This window comes from Diadema setosum, chromosome 4 (genome assembly GCF_964275005.1).
Source record: "Diadema setosum chromosome 4, eeDiaSeto1, whole genome shotgun sequence".
NCBI classification, from domain to species: Eukaryota; Metazoa; Echinodermata; class Echinoidea; order Diadematoida; family Diadematidae; genus Diadema; species Diadema setosum.
This window is the reverse complement of record NC_092688.1, coordinates 4,637,224-4,654,014: the sequence shown is the minus strand read 5'-3', so window position 1 is coordinate 4,654,014 and position 16,791 is coordinate 4,637,224. Positions and strand designations below refer to the sequence as shown.

At 42.5% G+C, this 16,791-nt stretch overlaps 2 protein-coding genes across 2 annotated transcripts; one reads left to right on the top strand and one right to left on the bottom strand.

Annotated features, from left to right (window-relative positions):
- Positions 1-4,014: 4,014 nt before the first annotated feature.
- Positions 4,015-8,664, top strand: LOC140227416 (uncharacterized). Its single transcript, XM_072307822.1, has one exon. It carries the CDS (start codon positions 4,015-4,017, stop codon positions 8,662-8,664), a length of 4,650 nt encoding a protein of 1,549 aa, XP_072163923.1.
- Positions 8,665-14,709: 6,045 nt separating this feature from the next.
- LOC140227414 (uncharacterized) lies at positions 14,710-16,560 on the bottom strand. Its single transcript, XM_072307821.1, has one exon. It carries the CDS (start codon positions 16,558-16,560, stop codon positions 14,710-14,712), a length of 1,851 nt encoding a protein of 616 aa, XP_072163922.1.
- Positions 16,561-16,791: the final 231 nt, after the last annotated feature.

The window sequence follows — 16,791 nt, the reverse complement described above, 5'->3', positions numbered from 1 at the left end:
ACAGTCCCCCGCTTTGATGAAGAGGATGTAGACTCTTTTTTTTTTCTCCTTTGAGAGAATAGCCAGGAATTTGGAGTGGGAGAAGAAATATTGGTCTATGATAGTACAACAAAAGCTCACAGGCAAGGCACATTCAGTAGTGTCTGCTCTCTCGGATGAGGGGGCAAATAACTATGACACAGTTAAGGAAGCAGTCCTTCTTGCCTATCAGTTAGTCCCAGAAGCTTACAGGCAAAAGTTTCGAGGATATAGGAGAGGTTCGGGACAGACCTACGTAGAGTTTCAGAGAGAAAAAGAAATTCTGTTTGATCGATGGGTTCGATCAATGAAAGTAGATCTCACTTATGACAATTTGAGAGAGATAGTGTTGACGGAGGAGTTCAAGAAATCGACACCTCCAGATCTGAGAACATATTTGGAAGATCGAAGAGTACATGATGTAAAGAGTGCAGCAGTCACCGCTGACCAGTATGAGTTGACACATAAAGTGAAAACAAAAAGTCCTGAGGGAAAGAGGAAGTTTGATCATTCGAGAAATCCTGACACTCAAAAGTGGCACAGTAGTCATAGTGAACGCAGGGATAAAGTAAAGACTGAATCACAGATAGAGCGCCCAAAATCGCCACGGCCTCAATACAAAGAAGTGAGATGCTTTTTCTGTGGAAAAACAGGTCACATTAAGTCTGAATGTAGGCGATTGCTGGAACAAAATGAAGCAAAAGAAAAACAAAAGCAAAGAGCAACACATGGTTTAGTCCATGCAGACACACGTACACAGAACAGTTCAGATGCTGAAACAAAAGAGAAACCGAACCAGACAGCCACCAATGGTTTTGTAAAGTCAAGTGTAAGTGATGAACAGCGTCATCCAAATGTTGTGAAAAGCAGTGTCTCAAAAATGACAGATACGTTTGCAGTTGGTCGTGTGGATGAAAAGTACAAGGACTTCATTTCCAAGGGTACAGTAACCATTGCTGAATTTAGAGTACCGGTTGTCATCCTTCGTGATACTGGAGCTACACAGTCCCTCATGGTAGGAGATGTGAAGAGTATGCCCATAGACTGTAACACGGGTAGGAAAGTACTGATACATGATGTCAATGGAGGAACTCAGGCGGTCCCTCTTTTCCGAGTGAATTTGGATAGTGGACTGATTTCAGGGGAAGTGATTGTGGGAATTGTTCCATTTCTCCCTATGGATGGAGTTTCCTTTTTGCTTGGTAATGACCTTGCAGGAGGTCGAGTGAGTGTCCTTCCGGTTGTTTCCGAAGTCCCAGTGTACGAGCAAGAAAGCGAAAAACTGGTCGATGAATTCCCAGAAGTATTTCCAACATGTGCTATCACCAGGTTTCGAGCAAGTGAAGCAGAGCGTGAGAGAAAGGAGTCTGAAAGTGAAATTTCTCTTGGTGACACATTCTTTGGAAAGGTGACTAGTGAAGGTGAAAGAGAACAAAGTTGGGAAGAAGGTGTGTTCAGTCAGCCAGCTTTAATCAAAGCACAGATGGAAGATGAGGAGTTGTTGAAGTTGAGAGAGGGTGCATTGACTGTAGATGAGGCGAAGGGAGTGCCAGAATGTTTCTATGTAAAGTCTGGTGTTTTCATGAGGAAATGGCGTCCTCCAGATCGTCCCGCAGATGAGGACTGGACGGTTGTCGACCAGATAGTTGTTCCTCCGCCGTATCGAAAGGAAATTCTACGTCTTGCACATGAAATTCCAATGGCCGGACACATGGGTGTCAAGAAGACTTTGTGTAGAATTAGAACTCACTTCTTCTGGCCCAAGATGAGAAAGGATGTGTCTGAATTTTGTCGAACGTGTCATGAATGTCAAGTGGTAGGAAAACCACAACATGCCATTAGACCTGCGCCTTTGATTCCTATTCCGGCTTTTGAGGAGCCATTTAGCCGTGTGATGGTAGATTGCGTTGGTCCATTGCCGAAGTCCAAGTCAGGATGTCAGTATTTATTGACTGTGATGGATGTTTCCACGAGATACGCAGAAGCATTTCCGTTGAGGAGCATAACTGCTAAGTCAGTTCTGGATGCCTTGTTGACTTTCTTTACTAGGTACGGGCTACCAAAAGAAATACAGTCGGATCAAGGTAGCAATTTCATGTCTCGTGTCTTTCAGGAGTTGATGTACCAGCTTGGTATTCAACAGATCAAGTCGTCTGCATATCACCCGCAATCACAGGGGGCCTTAGAAAGGTACCATCAGACGCTAAAGACGATGTTGAAGGTCTACTGTCAGGATAATCCCAGGGACTGGGATAAAGGGATCCCTTTTCTTCTCTTCGCTGCTCGTGAAGTGCCTAATGAATCCACTGGATTCTCCCCCTTTGAGTTGGTGTTTGGGCATGAGCCAAGAGGGCCCCTGAAAGTTGTGAAAGAGCAGCTGTTGTCTGATGAGGAAGAAAAGGATTCCAATGCCTTAGACTACATTTCCATGTTCAGAGAGCGTCTTGTGAGAGCGAATGAAGTGGCGAGAGAACACTTGAAGTCTTCGCAACAGACAATGAAGGAAATCTTTGACCGAAAGGCAAAGAGTCGTGTGTTTGACGTTGGAGACAAAGTCTTGGTTCTACTTCCATTGCCAGGAGATGCATTGAAGGCTAAATTCAGTGGTCCCTATGTAGTAGAGAGGAAGCTTGGGAAGGAGACTTATGTGGTGAGCATGCCTGATCGTAGAAAAACCAAGAGAGTTTGTCACGTGAATATGTTGAAGAAATACTGTCAGGATGAAACATGTATTTCCTTAGGTTTCCAAGCATGTATTGACAGATCACGATAGTTGTTGTTTTTTTATTACAGAGAACAGTGTAAGCTTAGATCAATGGAAGTATGATAGCCAAGATATGGTGGGTTTGAAAATTTGCGTAGTTGTTTGTTTATCGTATGCAAATCAGTAGACCATATGTAAACAGCTGACACGCGACCACATTCCGTGCGCCGTGGTCTGTATAGGACGTACTGTAGTGTCGTACATTCGGTATGGGAGGTTATGCATTGTATAGTCGAGAGATTGGTAAGGTAGACGTGCGGGGAATTAGATACAGCTGAGGAGGGAGGATGAGCAGAAAGCATGGACGACCACGATAGGCAAGTCAGCTCTCATCATGGACAATGACTGTGACGCTCGTTGTGCTAACGGTTTACCAGTGGAGGTCGGTGAGCTCTCATCGAAGACAATGATCGTGACGCTCGTCGTGCTGTGCTGAGGGTTTAGCAGTGGAGGTCGACGATCTGGATCCAGCTGGGGAAGGACGGACGATGTCGAGACGTTTTGTGGGGACATCTTGCGAACACAGACAGTGCTGTATTGGACGTGTGGTGTATTAGAGGCTGCGTGTATTGGTATAGCCAATGCAGACGTCGACTACAGTATCTAAGTTGAGTGCTCACACTAATGATAATTTTTATGTGATTGCATAGACTTAATGCCAAGCTCCTTCACAAGGCATCATTACCCTGTTGTAGAATTTACACATGAGTAAATAAACAAAGTGGTGTCAAACGGTCAGTCAAACATTGATTTGTGTGCACGTGAATTCAATCGTGTTTACATCACGGGCCTATTCAAGTTTTAGTGTGGCTGTGTAGCGATAATGGTAGTTATTATTGCTATTAGTAGATGAACTAGCAGGTCTAAAAAAAAAAAATAAAACCACAGAGTGACAAGGTGCTAGGTCACTATGTGACAATTTTGGAGGTCCCACCGAGACCTGCTAACGTTAGATCTATGTTAGGTGGTGTAAGACACAGCCATAGGCTGGTAAAGAAAATTAAAGTCTTCCTTATCATGTGGTTGATTTAAGGTGCTATGTAGTTGAGCATGGTATTGTATGCAGTGTATGCATGTATTAAGGTGTGTACTGGTTAAGAGTAGACCTGGTTGAGGTTGTGTCGAATTCGCAGTTAAAAGTCTGAGCGGAGTATTCAGTGAATTGTTGTGAATTGGGAGTGGATTTTTCTCCTGGTTGATGTTCTTTTGGTTGGCTGTTGTTGGATGATACGATGGCAACTCCAGAACAAATTAGAGACTTTGCCACCCTTGGTAGGGAACTTGGTTACTCCGGTGGAGAGTTGAATAGTTTCGTGAATGCTCGTTGTGATGAGGCTGCAGAGAAAATGCGGGCTGAGGAAAGAGCCAAGGTCCGGGAACATGAAATGAAAATGGCTGAAATGAGATCGACAAATTTGAGTGGTTTGCACTTGAAAATAGGCAAGTTTGACGAGAATCGGGATAGGTTCGATGCCTATATCAACAAGTTTGAGTTGTTTGCTGACAGTCAGAAGATCCCTACTGAATTCAAGGCCTTATATCTGATTTCAAATCTGAGTGGCAAAGCCCTTGAAGTGGTGAACAGAATGGAGCCTGCTGATAGAGATGATTATGCAAGAGTCAAACAGGAGTTGATGGTGCATTTTCAGTTGACTGAAGAAGGGTATCGCAGGAAGTTTAGGACTGCACGGCCAGAGAAAGGAGAAAGGCCACATCATTTTGCGACGAGGCTCAGAGGGTATCTGGTGCAGTGGATTGAGTTGTCAGGGATCGATGAAGAGTATAAGTTGTTTGATCTAGTCCTACGGGAACAATTTTTGAATAATTGTTCAAAGGAGGTGGTGGCATTTTTGAAAGAAAGGGATTGTGATTCAATGGAGGCGGTCAGTAAGAATGCTGATGTGTATGTAAATGCACATGGTGTGCACACATTTGGACAGCAATCAAAGACATCTGATCAGAATCAGAAATGGGGAGGTTCAAAGCCCTCACAAGGTGGTGTGAAAAACACACCAGGCAGTCCGAAACCCCCACAGCGCCCATTTGAAGTGAGGGGAAGGAATCAGCCATCACAGGGTAAGAAGACCCAGTATGGGGCTGGGCGCGGAGATGGCCCGAGGGGTTGTTATCAGTGTGGGAGTCCTACACATTTGAAGAGGGATTGTCCCATGGTGCGTGTGAAATCAGCTCAAGCAATGGTTGGTACAGAGGTGCTAACTGAAGAATCAGAAATGACACGGTCAAACATGGATGCTAGCACACCGTCAGCTGGCAGTCCAGGAAACTCAATAGGTAGTTTGAGGTCAAATGACGGGGGTGGCAAACAGCCACAGGCAACAGGGCAATCAGCTGCGTGCATGCCTGTTGGAAATCATGTGCCCGTGGACGGGTATCAGAAAGTTGAAAAGCTGGGAATGGCTTACGGACAAGTAAGTGCGATGATGAATCGTATGCCAGTTGTTTCAGGCAGGTTATATCCTGGTGAAGTTCCAATTTCAGTACTCCGTGACACAGGATGCAGTACATGTGTTGTTAAGTCCAGACTGGTTGAGAGACATCAGCTGACTGGGAAGTGTCAAACAGTGAGGTTGATTGATGGAACAGTCAAGCAATTTCCAGTCGCCAAGGTAGAGTTAGACTCTCCATATTTTTCAGGTGAGATTGAAGCATTGTGTATGCCGGATTGCCTGTGTGAAGTGATTGTTGGGAATGTCACTGGTGCACGTGAGCCCAATGATCTAGATTTGAAGTGGGTGCCCAGAGGGGGCAAAGCATTGAGTGACGATGCTGATCAGGAGGATGATGGTGGTAGATACGTCATTGGAGATGGTGAGCAAATTGTAGATACCAAGGTTGATGGCGTTGATAAGGAAGAGGTTGACAATCTTTCTGAGGTGAAAGAAGATGATCCACAGGTGATGGCAGTCGAAACCCGATCTCAGAAGGAAGACCAGGTGTTGGGCGAGACAGAGTGTTCAGTCAGGAATGATGACAGTGGAGTGCAAGCTGTCATGGCTGTGGAGACACGGGCCCAAAAAGCACGCATTGCAAAACCCAAGAAGGGATTAGTTGTCGATTCGGTCAAAGTCGCAGATCCGCCAGAGTTTCGTCAGAAACAGAAAGATGACCCCACTCTTCGAGCATCGTGGGATAAGGTTGGTGTGACTGATAATTCCAGGTATCTGTTCCGGGTAGATCAGGGGTGCCTATTGAGGCAGGAAAGAGATCCCGAAAACCCGACAGAGGGGATTGGCCCAAAACTTGTTGTGGTGCCAAAGGAATATCGTGCTGATATCATGCATTTGGCACATGAGTCATTGTTTGGTGGTCACCTAGGGATCAACAACACATTGTCAAAGGTAAAGACACAGTTCTTTTGGTCGGGCATGTATGAAGACATTGCCAATTTTTGCCGATCATGTGATGTATGTCAGAAGACCATCAGCAAAGGCAAAGTACCCAAGGTAGAGTTAGGTAGACTCCCAACAATCGAGGTACCATTTCAGCGTATCGCAATCGATTTGATGGGGCCGTTCACTCCCTCTGAACGTGGTCACACCTACATATTGACAATTGTAGATTATGCCACGAGGTATACGGAAGCGATTCCGTTGAAGTCAATAACGACAGTCGATGTCGCAGAAGCACTGGTGACAGTGTACAGTCGAGTGGGTATACCGCAAGAGGTTATGTCTGACCTAGGACCCCAATTTGTCTCTGACTTGATGAAAGAAGTCTGCCGGTTATTGTCAATCAAGCAGTTGACGAGTTCCCGATACCATCCCATGTGCAACGGGCTAGTGGAACGGTATAATGCTGTGGTGAAATCGTCTTTGAAGCGGTTGTGCACAGAGGAGCCACGCCAATGGGATAGGTATCTTCCTGCCCTTTTGTTTGCTTTGCGAGAGGCACCAAGCTCAAGCCTGGGTTTTTCTCCATTTGAATTACTATACGGTCGGCATGTGAGAGGACCCATGGAGGTTTTGAGAGAGCTGTTGACAAACGATGCTGTCGAGCCAGAAAGAAAGAGTGAGTATGAGTATGTCATCGAGTTGAGAAAGAGACTTGTTGAGTCATGGCAGATGGCACAGGAAAATTTGAAGCAGTCGGCAAAGCGGCACAAGACCTACTATGATCGAGGTGCGAAGAAACGGAAGTTGAAGATCGGAGACAAAGTCTTGGTGTTACTGCCGACGGAGCAAAACAAGCTCTTGGTTAAATGGAAAGGGCCATATGAGGTGGTCGGTGCCAAGTATGACTATGACTACGTAGTGGATGTAGATGGCATGAAAAAGACATTCCACATAAACATGCTCAAGCGATACTTCAGCAGGGTAGCAGAGGAAGAAACTGCTGGAAGTTGTTTCGAGATGTGCCATGATGGTGGTGTAGATGAGTTGTGGAGTGACAAAGGCATGGAAAACAACGATGATGTGTTCACTGAGATACCAGAAATGCCTTGTCCGATTCAGAGAGAATTCGTTGAGGATGTACAGCTGGATGTTTCCCTAGACGAGGTGAAACAAGAGCAGATCAGACGATTATTGTGTGAGTATCAGGATGTGTTCACAGATGTACCAAAGAAGTCAAGTATTGCAGAGTGCAAGATACACTTGACCACAGACGAACCGGTGCGGTCACCACCATACCGCGTACCCCAAGCGTTGCAAGGTGAAATCCAGAAGGAGGTTGAGATGATGGTGAAATTGGGTGTTATTGAACCATCTGACTCTCCCTATGGTCATCCGATTGTGATGGTAAAGAAACCGGATGGAACCAACCGTTTCTGTATCGATTTTCGGCGCCTTAATAAGGTTACGGTTTTCGATCCTGAGCCGATGCCGGTGCAGCAAGACTTGTTTGCGTCACTTGCAAAGAGCAAGTATTTCAGTAAATTGGACTTATCAAAGGGATACTGGCAGCTCCCTTTGAGAGACTCAGACAAGGCCAAGACAGCGTTTCTGACACCGATAGGACAATTCCAATTCAGATACATGCCATTTGGACTTGTCACAGCAGGGGCCCAATTCACGAAGATGATGAGAAAGCTGCTATTGGGTGTTCCCAATGTGGTGACCTATATTGACGATGTGTTGGTGCACACAAACTCGTGGGAGGAACATGTGACCACACTCTCAGCCGTGTTGAGTAGACTGCGGGAGGCCAACTTGGCAGCTCGACCAACCAAGTGTGCGCTGGGATTTCAGTCCATAGAGTTCCTTGGCCATGAGGTGAGTGAGGGGATCCTACAGACGAGCGAACGTCTCACAAAGAAGATTGCCGAGGCCCCAAGACCGGTGACCAAGAAGCAGGTCAGATCCTTCCTAGGCCTTACCGGCTATTACCGGGATTTTATACCCAACTATGCCGATGTGGCATTGCCCCTCACAAATCTCACGAAGAAGGGAAGTCCCGAGAAGGTGAAGTGGGGAGAAGGCGAAGAACAAGCATTCCTCGGATTGAAGAAGAGCTTGATCAAGCCACCCATTCTACACCTACCCGATGAGACCAAGGTATTCAAGTTGAAGGTCGATGCCTCAGACACTGGCCTTGGTGCCGTTCTAATGCAAGAACGGGATGGCGAAGACTTCCCAGTGGCTTACGCAAGTCGGAAACTCCTTCCGAGGGAATGTCGTTATGCCACTATCGAGAAGGAGTGTCTTGCGATTGTTTGGGCCATTCGCAAGTTCGAGTTCTATCTGTGTGGCCGGTCTTTCGAAGTCCACACAGATCACAAGCCGTTAACGTACATACAGGCGAAGAAAATGCACAACAAAAGAATCATGCGATGGTGCATGAGCCTACAGGAGCACAGGTTCAGGCTCGTCTCTGTAAAGGGCAAAGACAATGTGGCTGCAGATGCCATGAGCCGCCTAGTGTGAACCTACAGCACAGAGTAGACGGTCAAATTCAAATGGAACATAGTAAAGCCAAAATAACAAATTCTGGCAAAACATTTTTTTTTTATATACAGTGTTTATTGCATATATGTGACATCCGTACAGTATTATAAGATTTTTCTTCATGTTACAAAGATGCATTATTATGGAAGTCTACTTTAAATGTACAGGCAACATGGTTGGCTGTAGACAGGTGTTAATATGGACATATACATGCAGAAAATTCAATAAGTTCAGTAACTCCTTTGTACATGTTTTGTTTGCTAAGAACAAAATGCGCGAAGCAAAGAATATGATGCTTGATTTCATTTCTGTTATTTCTTTCAGCGTTGCGACAAGATTACACCCGCACTACATCAACGTCGCTATTGATTAGGTGTAGGGCAATCGCGTTGTAGTGTGTAATTATGTACATGTACAGATTGTAGTTTGAGTTGTTATCGCATATGTAATGTTTAATTACATAGCTTGGGTTATTATCCAACTATTACTGGATACTGCTATACATGATCATATAGGTGATAATTCAGAGTTGAGGAGTGAGATAGGTTTCATGTCTCTTTTTAGACACCAGATCTTCAGACAGTCGAGAGGTTGCAAGGTTAGCATTGATACTCTGTAATTCTATGGGGCATCATTGACACACATACATGTATTATCCAAATCTCAAACTTATGTATGCATAGTCACGCAAAGCATGATGTGCAGTGTGAAAAAAAAATTCATGCTGTTCGTAGAATTGTTTTATGATTATTATGTAAGTTTAATAAGTCTGTTTGAACTTGGAATGTGTCACTTTTTTATTACAAAAACAAAAAAAAAGGGAAATTGGTTTTGTTTGTTTTGGAAAGTTTTATTGTAGTTTTAATAATTTTGGCATTAACCAAAGAGAAGTTGTGATATTTGAGAGTTTCTGGTGGTTTATTAAACATCTACACAAGTGCATATTATGTGACTGATTCGAAACGATAGGCACAGTGATGATCAGTGTATGTTGCAAGTGTTTATCAATTACATCAGTTTTAGGTGAAACCGATTAGAATTATGTGCTACACATGCGAAGTACATAGCACATTTTATGCAAGCTTATTGTTTGCTTAGTAGTAGTGAAATGATTGTTTGTCATTTGGTAATGTTTCAGAAAGGAATTAGAACTGGTATGTACAAGGTGTAATTGCTTGATGCACCGGGTTGTATATAATTGTAGGATATATGATTGTTTTTTTTTTTTTGTTATAGTTTAACAAAGGTGATTTTCAGTTGCTAGGTTTTTCTTTGTATAGAACATAACTGTTATACTGTATATGCCAGTGTTTTACAAGGAAAATACATTTTTTTGTTGTTGTTGATATAATTAAGATTTCCCCTTGAATTATATCTTAAGGTGGGGGATATTGTCAGGATGAAACATGTATTTCCTTAGGTTTCCAAGCATGTATTGACAGATCACGATAGTTGTTGTTTTTTTATTACAGAGAACAGTGTAAGCTTAGATCAATGGAAGTATGATAGCCAAGATATGGTGGGTTTGAAAATTTGCGTAGTTGTTTATTTATCGTATGCAAATCAGTAGACCATATGTAAACAGCTGACACGCGACCACATTCCGTGCGCCGTGGTCTGTATAGGACGTACTGTAGTGTCGTACATTCGGTATGGGAGGTTATGCATTGTATAGTCGAGAGATTGGTAAGGTAGACGTGCGGGGAATTAGATACAGCTGAGGAGGGAGGATGAGCAGAAAGCATGGACGACCACGATAGGCAAGTCAGCTCTCATCATGGACAATGACTGTGACGCTCGTTGTGCTAACGGTTTACCAGTGGAGGTCGGTGAGCTCTCATCGAAGACAATGATCGTGACGCTCGTCGTGCTGTGCTGAGGGTTTAGCAGTGGAGGTCGACGATCTGGATCCAGCTGGGGAAGGACGGACGATGTCGAGACGTTTTGTGGGGACATCTTGCGAACACAGACAGTGCTGTATTGGACGTGTGGTGTATTAGAGGCTGCGTGTATTGGTATAGCCAATGCAGACGTCGACTACAGTATCTAAGTTGAGTGCTCACACTAATGATAATTTTTATGTGATTGCATAGACTTAATGCCAAGCTCCTTCACAAGGCATCATTACCCTGTTGTAGAATTTACACATGAGTAAATAAACAAAGTGGTGTCAAACGGTCAGTCAAACATTGATTTGTGTGCACGTGAATTCAATCGTGTTTACATCACGGGCCTATTCAAGTTTTAGTGTGGCTGTGTAGCGATAATGGTAGTTATTATTGCTATTAGTAGATGAACTAGCAGGTCTAAAAAAAAAAAAATAAAACCACAGAGTGACAAGGTGCTAGGTCACTATGTGACAAATACCATACGTGTAGTAAGCAAGAACAGTGAAGTAAGCCTTACAACGAAGGTGTTTATTAGGACTTATAGTCGAAAAGTTACATTCATAACTTTCCTCTTGTTGGGGGGAGGTGTGACGGAGAACCGTGATGTGCCTTTGTGAAACCAGGGTGGGGTGGAATAAAAGTGTCCATTCGGGACAGGAGAGTTGGAGTTGGCAAACATGGCGTGAACAGCTGTATTCATTCGGTGCTGATCCAAGAATGTTTTGTCGGTGTATGACAGATGTTATGTCGGTGCTGACGGGTGTTCTGTTGGTGCATGACACTTATATACAGCTTTACGCTCACCCTATTTGGTACGTCACAATGTCAGAGATACATCACCACAAACTTCTGCGTTACCAGTGACGTCAGTGGTTTGATACGCCATTGTTTTTCTCCATATTTGCCAGAGAGAGATGAGCCATTGCTGACATCAGAAAGTAATGAATACTATCACAGTGAAATATAAATGAAATCAAAAAAAAAATCATGACGATGATGATGATGAGAGAGAGAGAGAGAGAGACAAGGAGACAGACTGGATGAGAGGGAATGAATAATGAAAACGAAAGGTGAAACAAAAATTTATTTCGTTTGTATCATCTCCTGCGTGATCACTTTATCCAAGATCTGGTAGAATTTTCTACATCACCTTCTTCCCCCCAAACAGTGTCATGATCTCTCTTCATTTACAACAAACACAACTGTGTTTCAATATGGAGACTTACGGTCACTGTTCCTTGGCAGATATACGCAGGTTATTTCCACGCATGAAGTTTTCGGATACACTGTGAATTACTTTCTTGATGCTAAAGCAGAAAATCAATGTCTGGATTTCTGGGTTAAAAAAAAAAAAAAAACGCTGGTATACTCTACCAGTCAATCTCGTTCCATACGCTATTGAATCGTGGAGGTACATGGGTTTGTACCTCCATGATTGAATATACTAACACATGACTACGAACAGAGCAAAATAATCTAATTCGCAATTCTTCCGTTTGTCTCCTTTTCGATCAAACCGGGGCGATATTTATCGAAACCAAACCCTGACAACGTCTACCAGGCTTGAAATATTGTCAAAATCCCTTTGAGTAACCTTCAGGAATACATTTTGGTTTCTAATTAACAGCAACAATAATGTAATATCCTCAGACCTATACTATGGCCCGTCGGATTTTCGGTTTTAGTTTTGTCATAGCTCCCCTTGAACCTGTTATCATCACTAAAGTTATTTCTTTCTGTGCGTTTTTACATTCTTAAGTCGAAATCATATCAAGGTTTGAGCAGTCGCATTTTTAGGGTTTACATGCTACTGAGGTATATGTAAAGATTCACGAAACGAAAAATATTAATTTACTCACTGCATTCCATTTCAGTAATGTCATTTAGAAGTGGAGCTACAAAACCTAGCACTTGCTTGTGACTTCTCAATGATGGTAAGACCTGACATGATACTCAAAATAGAGTAAACTATGATTAGACTTTTGATCATGCTATAATCTTATAGCCTACTGAAGCAAGGTGTTTTGTTTATGTCAAAATGTCTTTAAACTCCGGTGTCATGTCCTATACACAGTCATGTTAACACAACCAAATACTTGTTTTCATTCGAAGCATGTAAATGCTCATTCATTTAGATCCTCAGTGCCCAGTGTTTTAACACAAGCATGCACTCATTAAACTTTAGCTGGATATTTAACTACGAATGCGTGTAGACGACCTGGAGGGCAATACATTGTAAATTGAGCGAGTTCCCGTCCAGGAAATACAGGCACACACAAACACACACACACATACACACTTTTTTAAAATAATATTCTTTATTTGAGTTTCATTGAATATCAAATCCATATCAACAATAAAATTAATATGTCCACCAACAAAAAAAAAAAAGAAGCAGCTGTATTGTTCTTTCTTGTGCTGCTAAATCATTCTTCAAACATACAGTACGATATATTTGGGTCTTTTTACCAAATCATACCCTGTTTTTATAAGAGAAATGACATGAAATTCTGCATAATTCTCAGAAAAACCTATTTTGATCAGCCTAATCAAGCCAATCCAAATGTACTTTATCACTCACACACCCAATAAGAAATTTGTGTTTTCCCTTTTTTTTTTTTTTTTTGGCAGAGCACACGCTATATACATAAATATATCAGATAAAGTATAACTCTTAAAAGGGGAAAAAAATTCTTGATCAACTTGATCAGATTGCTCAATATCCACTTCATTACCTAAATTCTCTTACACTCTCTTGAGAATACAGCATTTCCTGAAACGTATCATTAAAAAAGCATTCTTTACTTAACCGAACAAGACTCATCATTTTTTTTAATCTAACCTATCAACCTACCCCTCCCCCCGTAAAAAACAAAATAACCATATGTGTATATCATCAAAACAAACCATATTCCTGCCTAGCCCCTTAAAGGGGAAGGCTAGTAACTGATCAGTGGGAATCAGTGGAAATGCTGGGAGATGATTGTTCCAATCCTTACGAGATTCATTCAAGAGTTCATTGTACATCTATTGTTGTGTGAAAATGATTTGCTTCAGAATGGTCTCATATTCAAGTAATGTGCAGTTTAATGCTTCCAGGTTAGCGTCCCTGGTCAGTGACGGAGCATTAATCTGCACATTACTTGAATATGAGACCGTTCTGAAGCATATCATTTTCACACAACAATAGATATACAATGAACTCTTGAATGAATCCCATAAGGATTGGAACAATCATCTCCCAGCATTTCCATTGATTCCCACTGATCAGTTACTAGCCTTCCCCTTTAACCATTACTCTACTATTACCTAACTACATCTACCTAACCCTAACCATCCCCACCTATTTCCCCACTGACATACCCCCCCCCCCCGTGGCCTTCCCTCAACACACACACCCATATATGCACTAGACATCAACCAAAACAACAACAAACACACACAAGTGCACCCACACACACACACACACACACACACACACACACTACTCGCCAGAGAGAGGGCACTCTTCAGCTTTTAGCTCTAGAGCCCCTTTATCTAAAGGGACTCTATTTTGTAATAGCTCAAGCTCGTGAACGCCACTCAAAGTCTTAATTATTGTGTCAACTCTGTAAATGCCATATTTCATAATGCATATCTATAACTCAGCATGGCATAGCAAAATAAATGCCACGTCAAATAGAAATACAGAATAGGCCTACTTTAATGTAAAAACCAATTACACTGACAAAATCCATGATTAATTGATCGTAACGATTGGCATGGTCGCTCAATTTATGAAAAAAAAAAGTTATATGTATATATAGAAAATAGAGTCTACCTGGAGTGTAATTCTGACTGATACTTTGTATGAAAAACACTAATATCGCAAATCTAACAGTATTACAGAATCTTTGTCATTGGCATTGTCAATAGTCTATAGAGTACTTGTACTTTTCGATGCACATAAGGACCTTATGAATATATGAATATTTGTGCAAGTAGGCGTAGCACATACATATGCAGCCCATTATCACATGTAAAATTCTGTCATGCGGTATACTATTTTACTCACAATATCCGAACAGAGGATCCATTATTATTGGATTTTTTCTAACATGCTACTGCAGAACAAAATCGTCTTTTGCATTTGACATTATATCGCATCAAATATGAAGAGTCTATCTGTAGTGCAGAAAGCTATCTCACCACTCTCAAACTCTTGGAGATAGTACCAATTTCCTCTTTCTGATCTTTGTATTTTGAAATCAGTGATGATATTGTGCACGTGCTCCAAATCTCTCGTGTATCTATCAATACTGACGAGACCCTCCGCGTGCTTCACCCAGGCTACTATGACCGAATCATCTCGACAAACAGCTGGGTAGGCAAACATACCCTCCTTCTTCTTCAAGACATTCTCCTTCTTCCCCTGACCATCAAGGCAGACGACAGTTGCTCCACCTTTCAGCATCAGTTTACCCGTGGTGTGAAAGGAGAATAATTGCATAGGTGTGTGTCCATCACACGCTATCTCCCTTACAGCCTTACCACCCTGTGGGATTAATACCTGGATCTTCTTGGGATTCCTATAACTCAGGTAGATAGTATCATTTCTATCCACAGTGAGACCACCAAACCCTCCTTCAACTATATTCATTGCTTCGAACGTGACGTCGAGCTTCCCCCATTGTGGACTGTAGAGTGACATCTTGTTGTTTACATCACGTACAACACTTCGACCATCAGACAGGAATCCAATTCCTTGGATTACGACACCCTCCAGCACGGTCTGCTGTAACTCGCCACCACGGGAGTAGAGATGGATTCCGCCTTGACACGATCCCACCGCCATCTTACCGTCTGGTGTCCGAGTGATACAGTTCATGCTGTTTTTGATTGGGAGCTCTACGTCTGCTTTGACATCCCACGTAAAACCTTTCAGCTCTCCAAGACAAAGTTCATTGACGCTAGCATGTCTACCGATTGAAATCTTCTGAGCTCGTTCTGTCACACTTCTCGGTGTCTGGTCACAAGGATCATCTCGTCCCAGAAGGCTCTTCAAGTTCTCGCACAGCGTTTCGTGTGCAAGCATGGCGTCTTTCTCCAGTGGTACCTTCATACCATTAGTTACCAGCTCTTCCATTGCGTCTATTTGACAGATTTTTCGGCGACTATCTTCCTCCATGACATGTAATTCCTTCTCGAGTTTTTCAGTCAATCGTTTAACTTGACATTTCAGCGCTTCTCTTCTGATAGACAATAGTTCAATGGATTCCTCGTACGTCTTGTCGATATCATCTTTGAGCTTCCTGAAGATATTTGTTATTTCATTGCGTTGTGTCTCTATGAACTCAATATGATTTTTAACTGCTGTTTTCTTACATTTTGTTCTTTCCTTCAACTTGTTGATATTTTGTATTAGTTTCTCCTCATGGATAGCTGCTTCTTCCAACTCGTGTCCTTTTTGCAAATGCTCCAGCACCCCGCAGGTACAGCAAATGTACTCGTGACATCCGGTGCAGAAACAGTTATCATCATCATTGGGGTGTTTCTTACACTTTCGTCGCTTCCTGAGCGGAACTTTTCCCGAAATCACCTCGCTAATGGCTACTATTGAGTGGGTGGAGAACGGTTTCCAGATAGAGTGTGTTTTCTCACACGATTTGCACATATTTTTCCCACAGTCCTGACAGTAGAACACGGCTGACAGCTTTTCGTCCATCTCACAAACTGTGCATGTTGGACTCTTGATTTTCACTTCGTCCACGAGAGAACTCAGCGGCACGTTTGTTTGTAACTTACTCACATCTCCACTGGGTAGGGAAGTTTCTTTTGTGCATACAGGGCATGCTACACTTTGTTGGCTGGGCTGAGTTTGAAAAATACGTTGCAGACAGTCTTTGCAGAAGGTATGAGAACAGATAAGTGATTTAGGTTGATTGAAAAGTGTCAGACAGACAGGACACTCCAGATTCTGGCTGTTGATTTGATGAAACGTTGCCATGACGTCTGTCTATCTGATAGTAACAAAAATACACACAGAGGTAAACACATTAACAGGTACAAGCCGAATGTAACATTTTATGTTATTAATAGACAAGGAAATGTAAATACAGAGCATGCCGTGACAAATTCTGCGTACCTAAAATTGAACAAATCAATGAAACACAAGTTTATCATACCTTTGAATATCTCCGAGTTCAATATTGCTGATCCAAATAGCTCATTTAAGAGG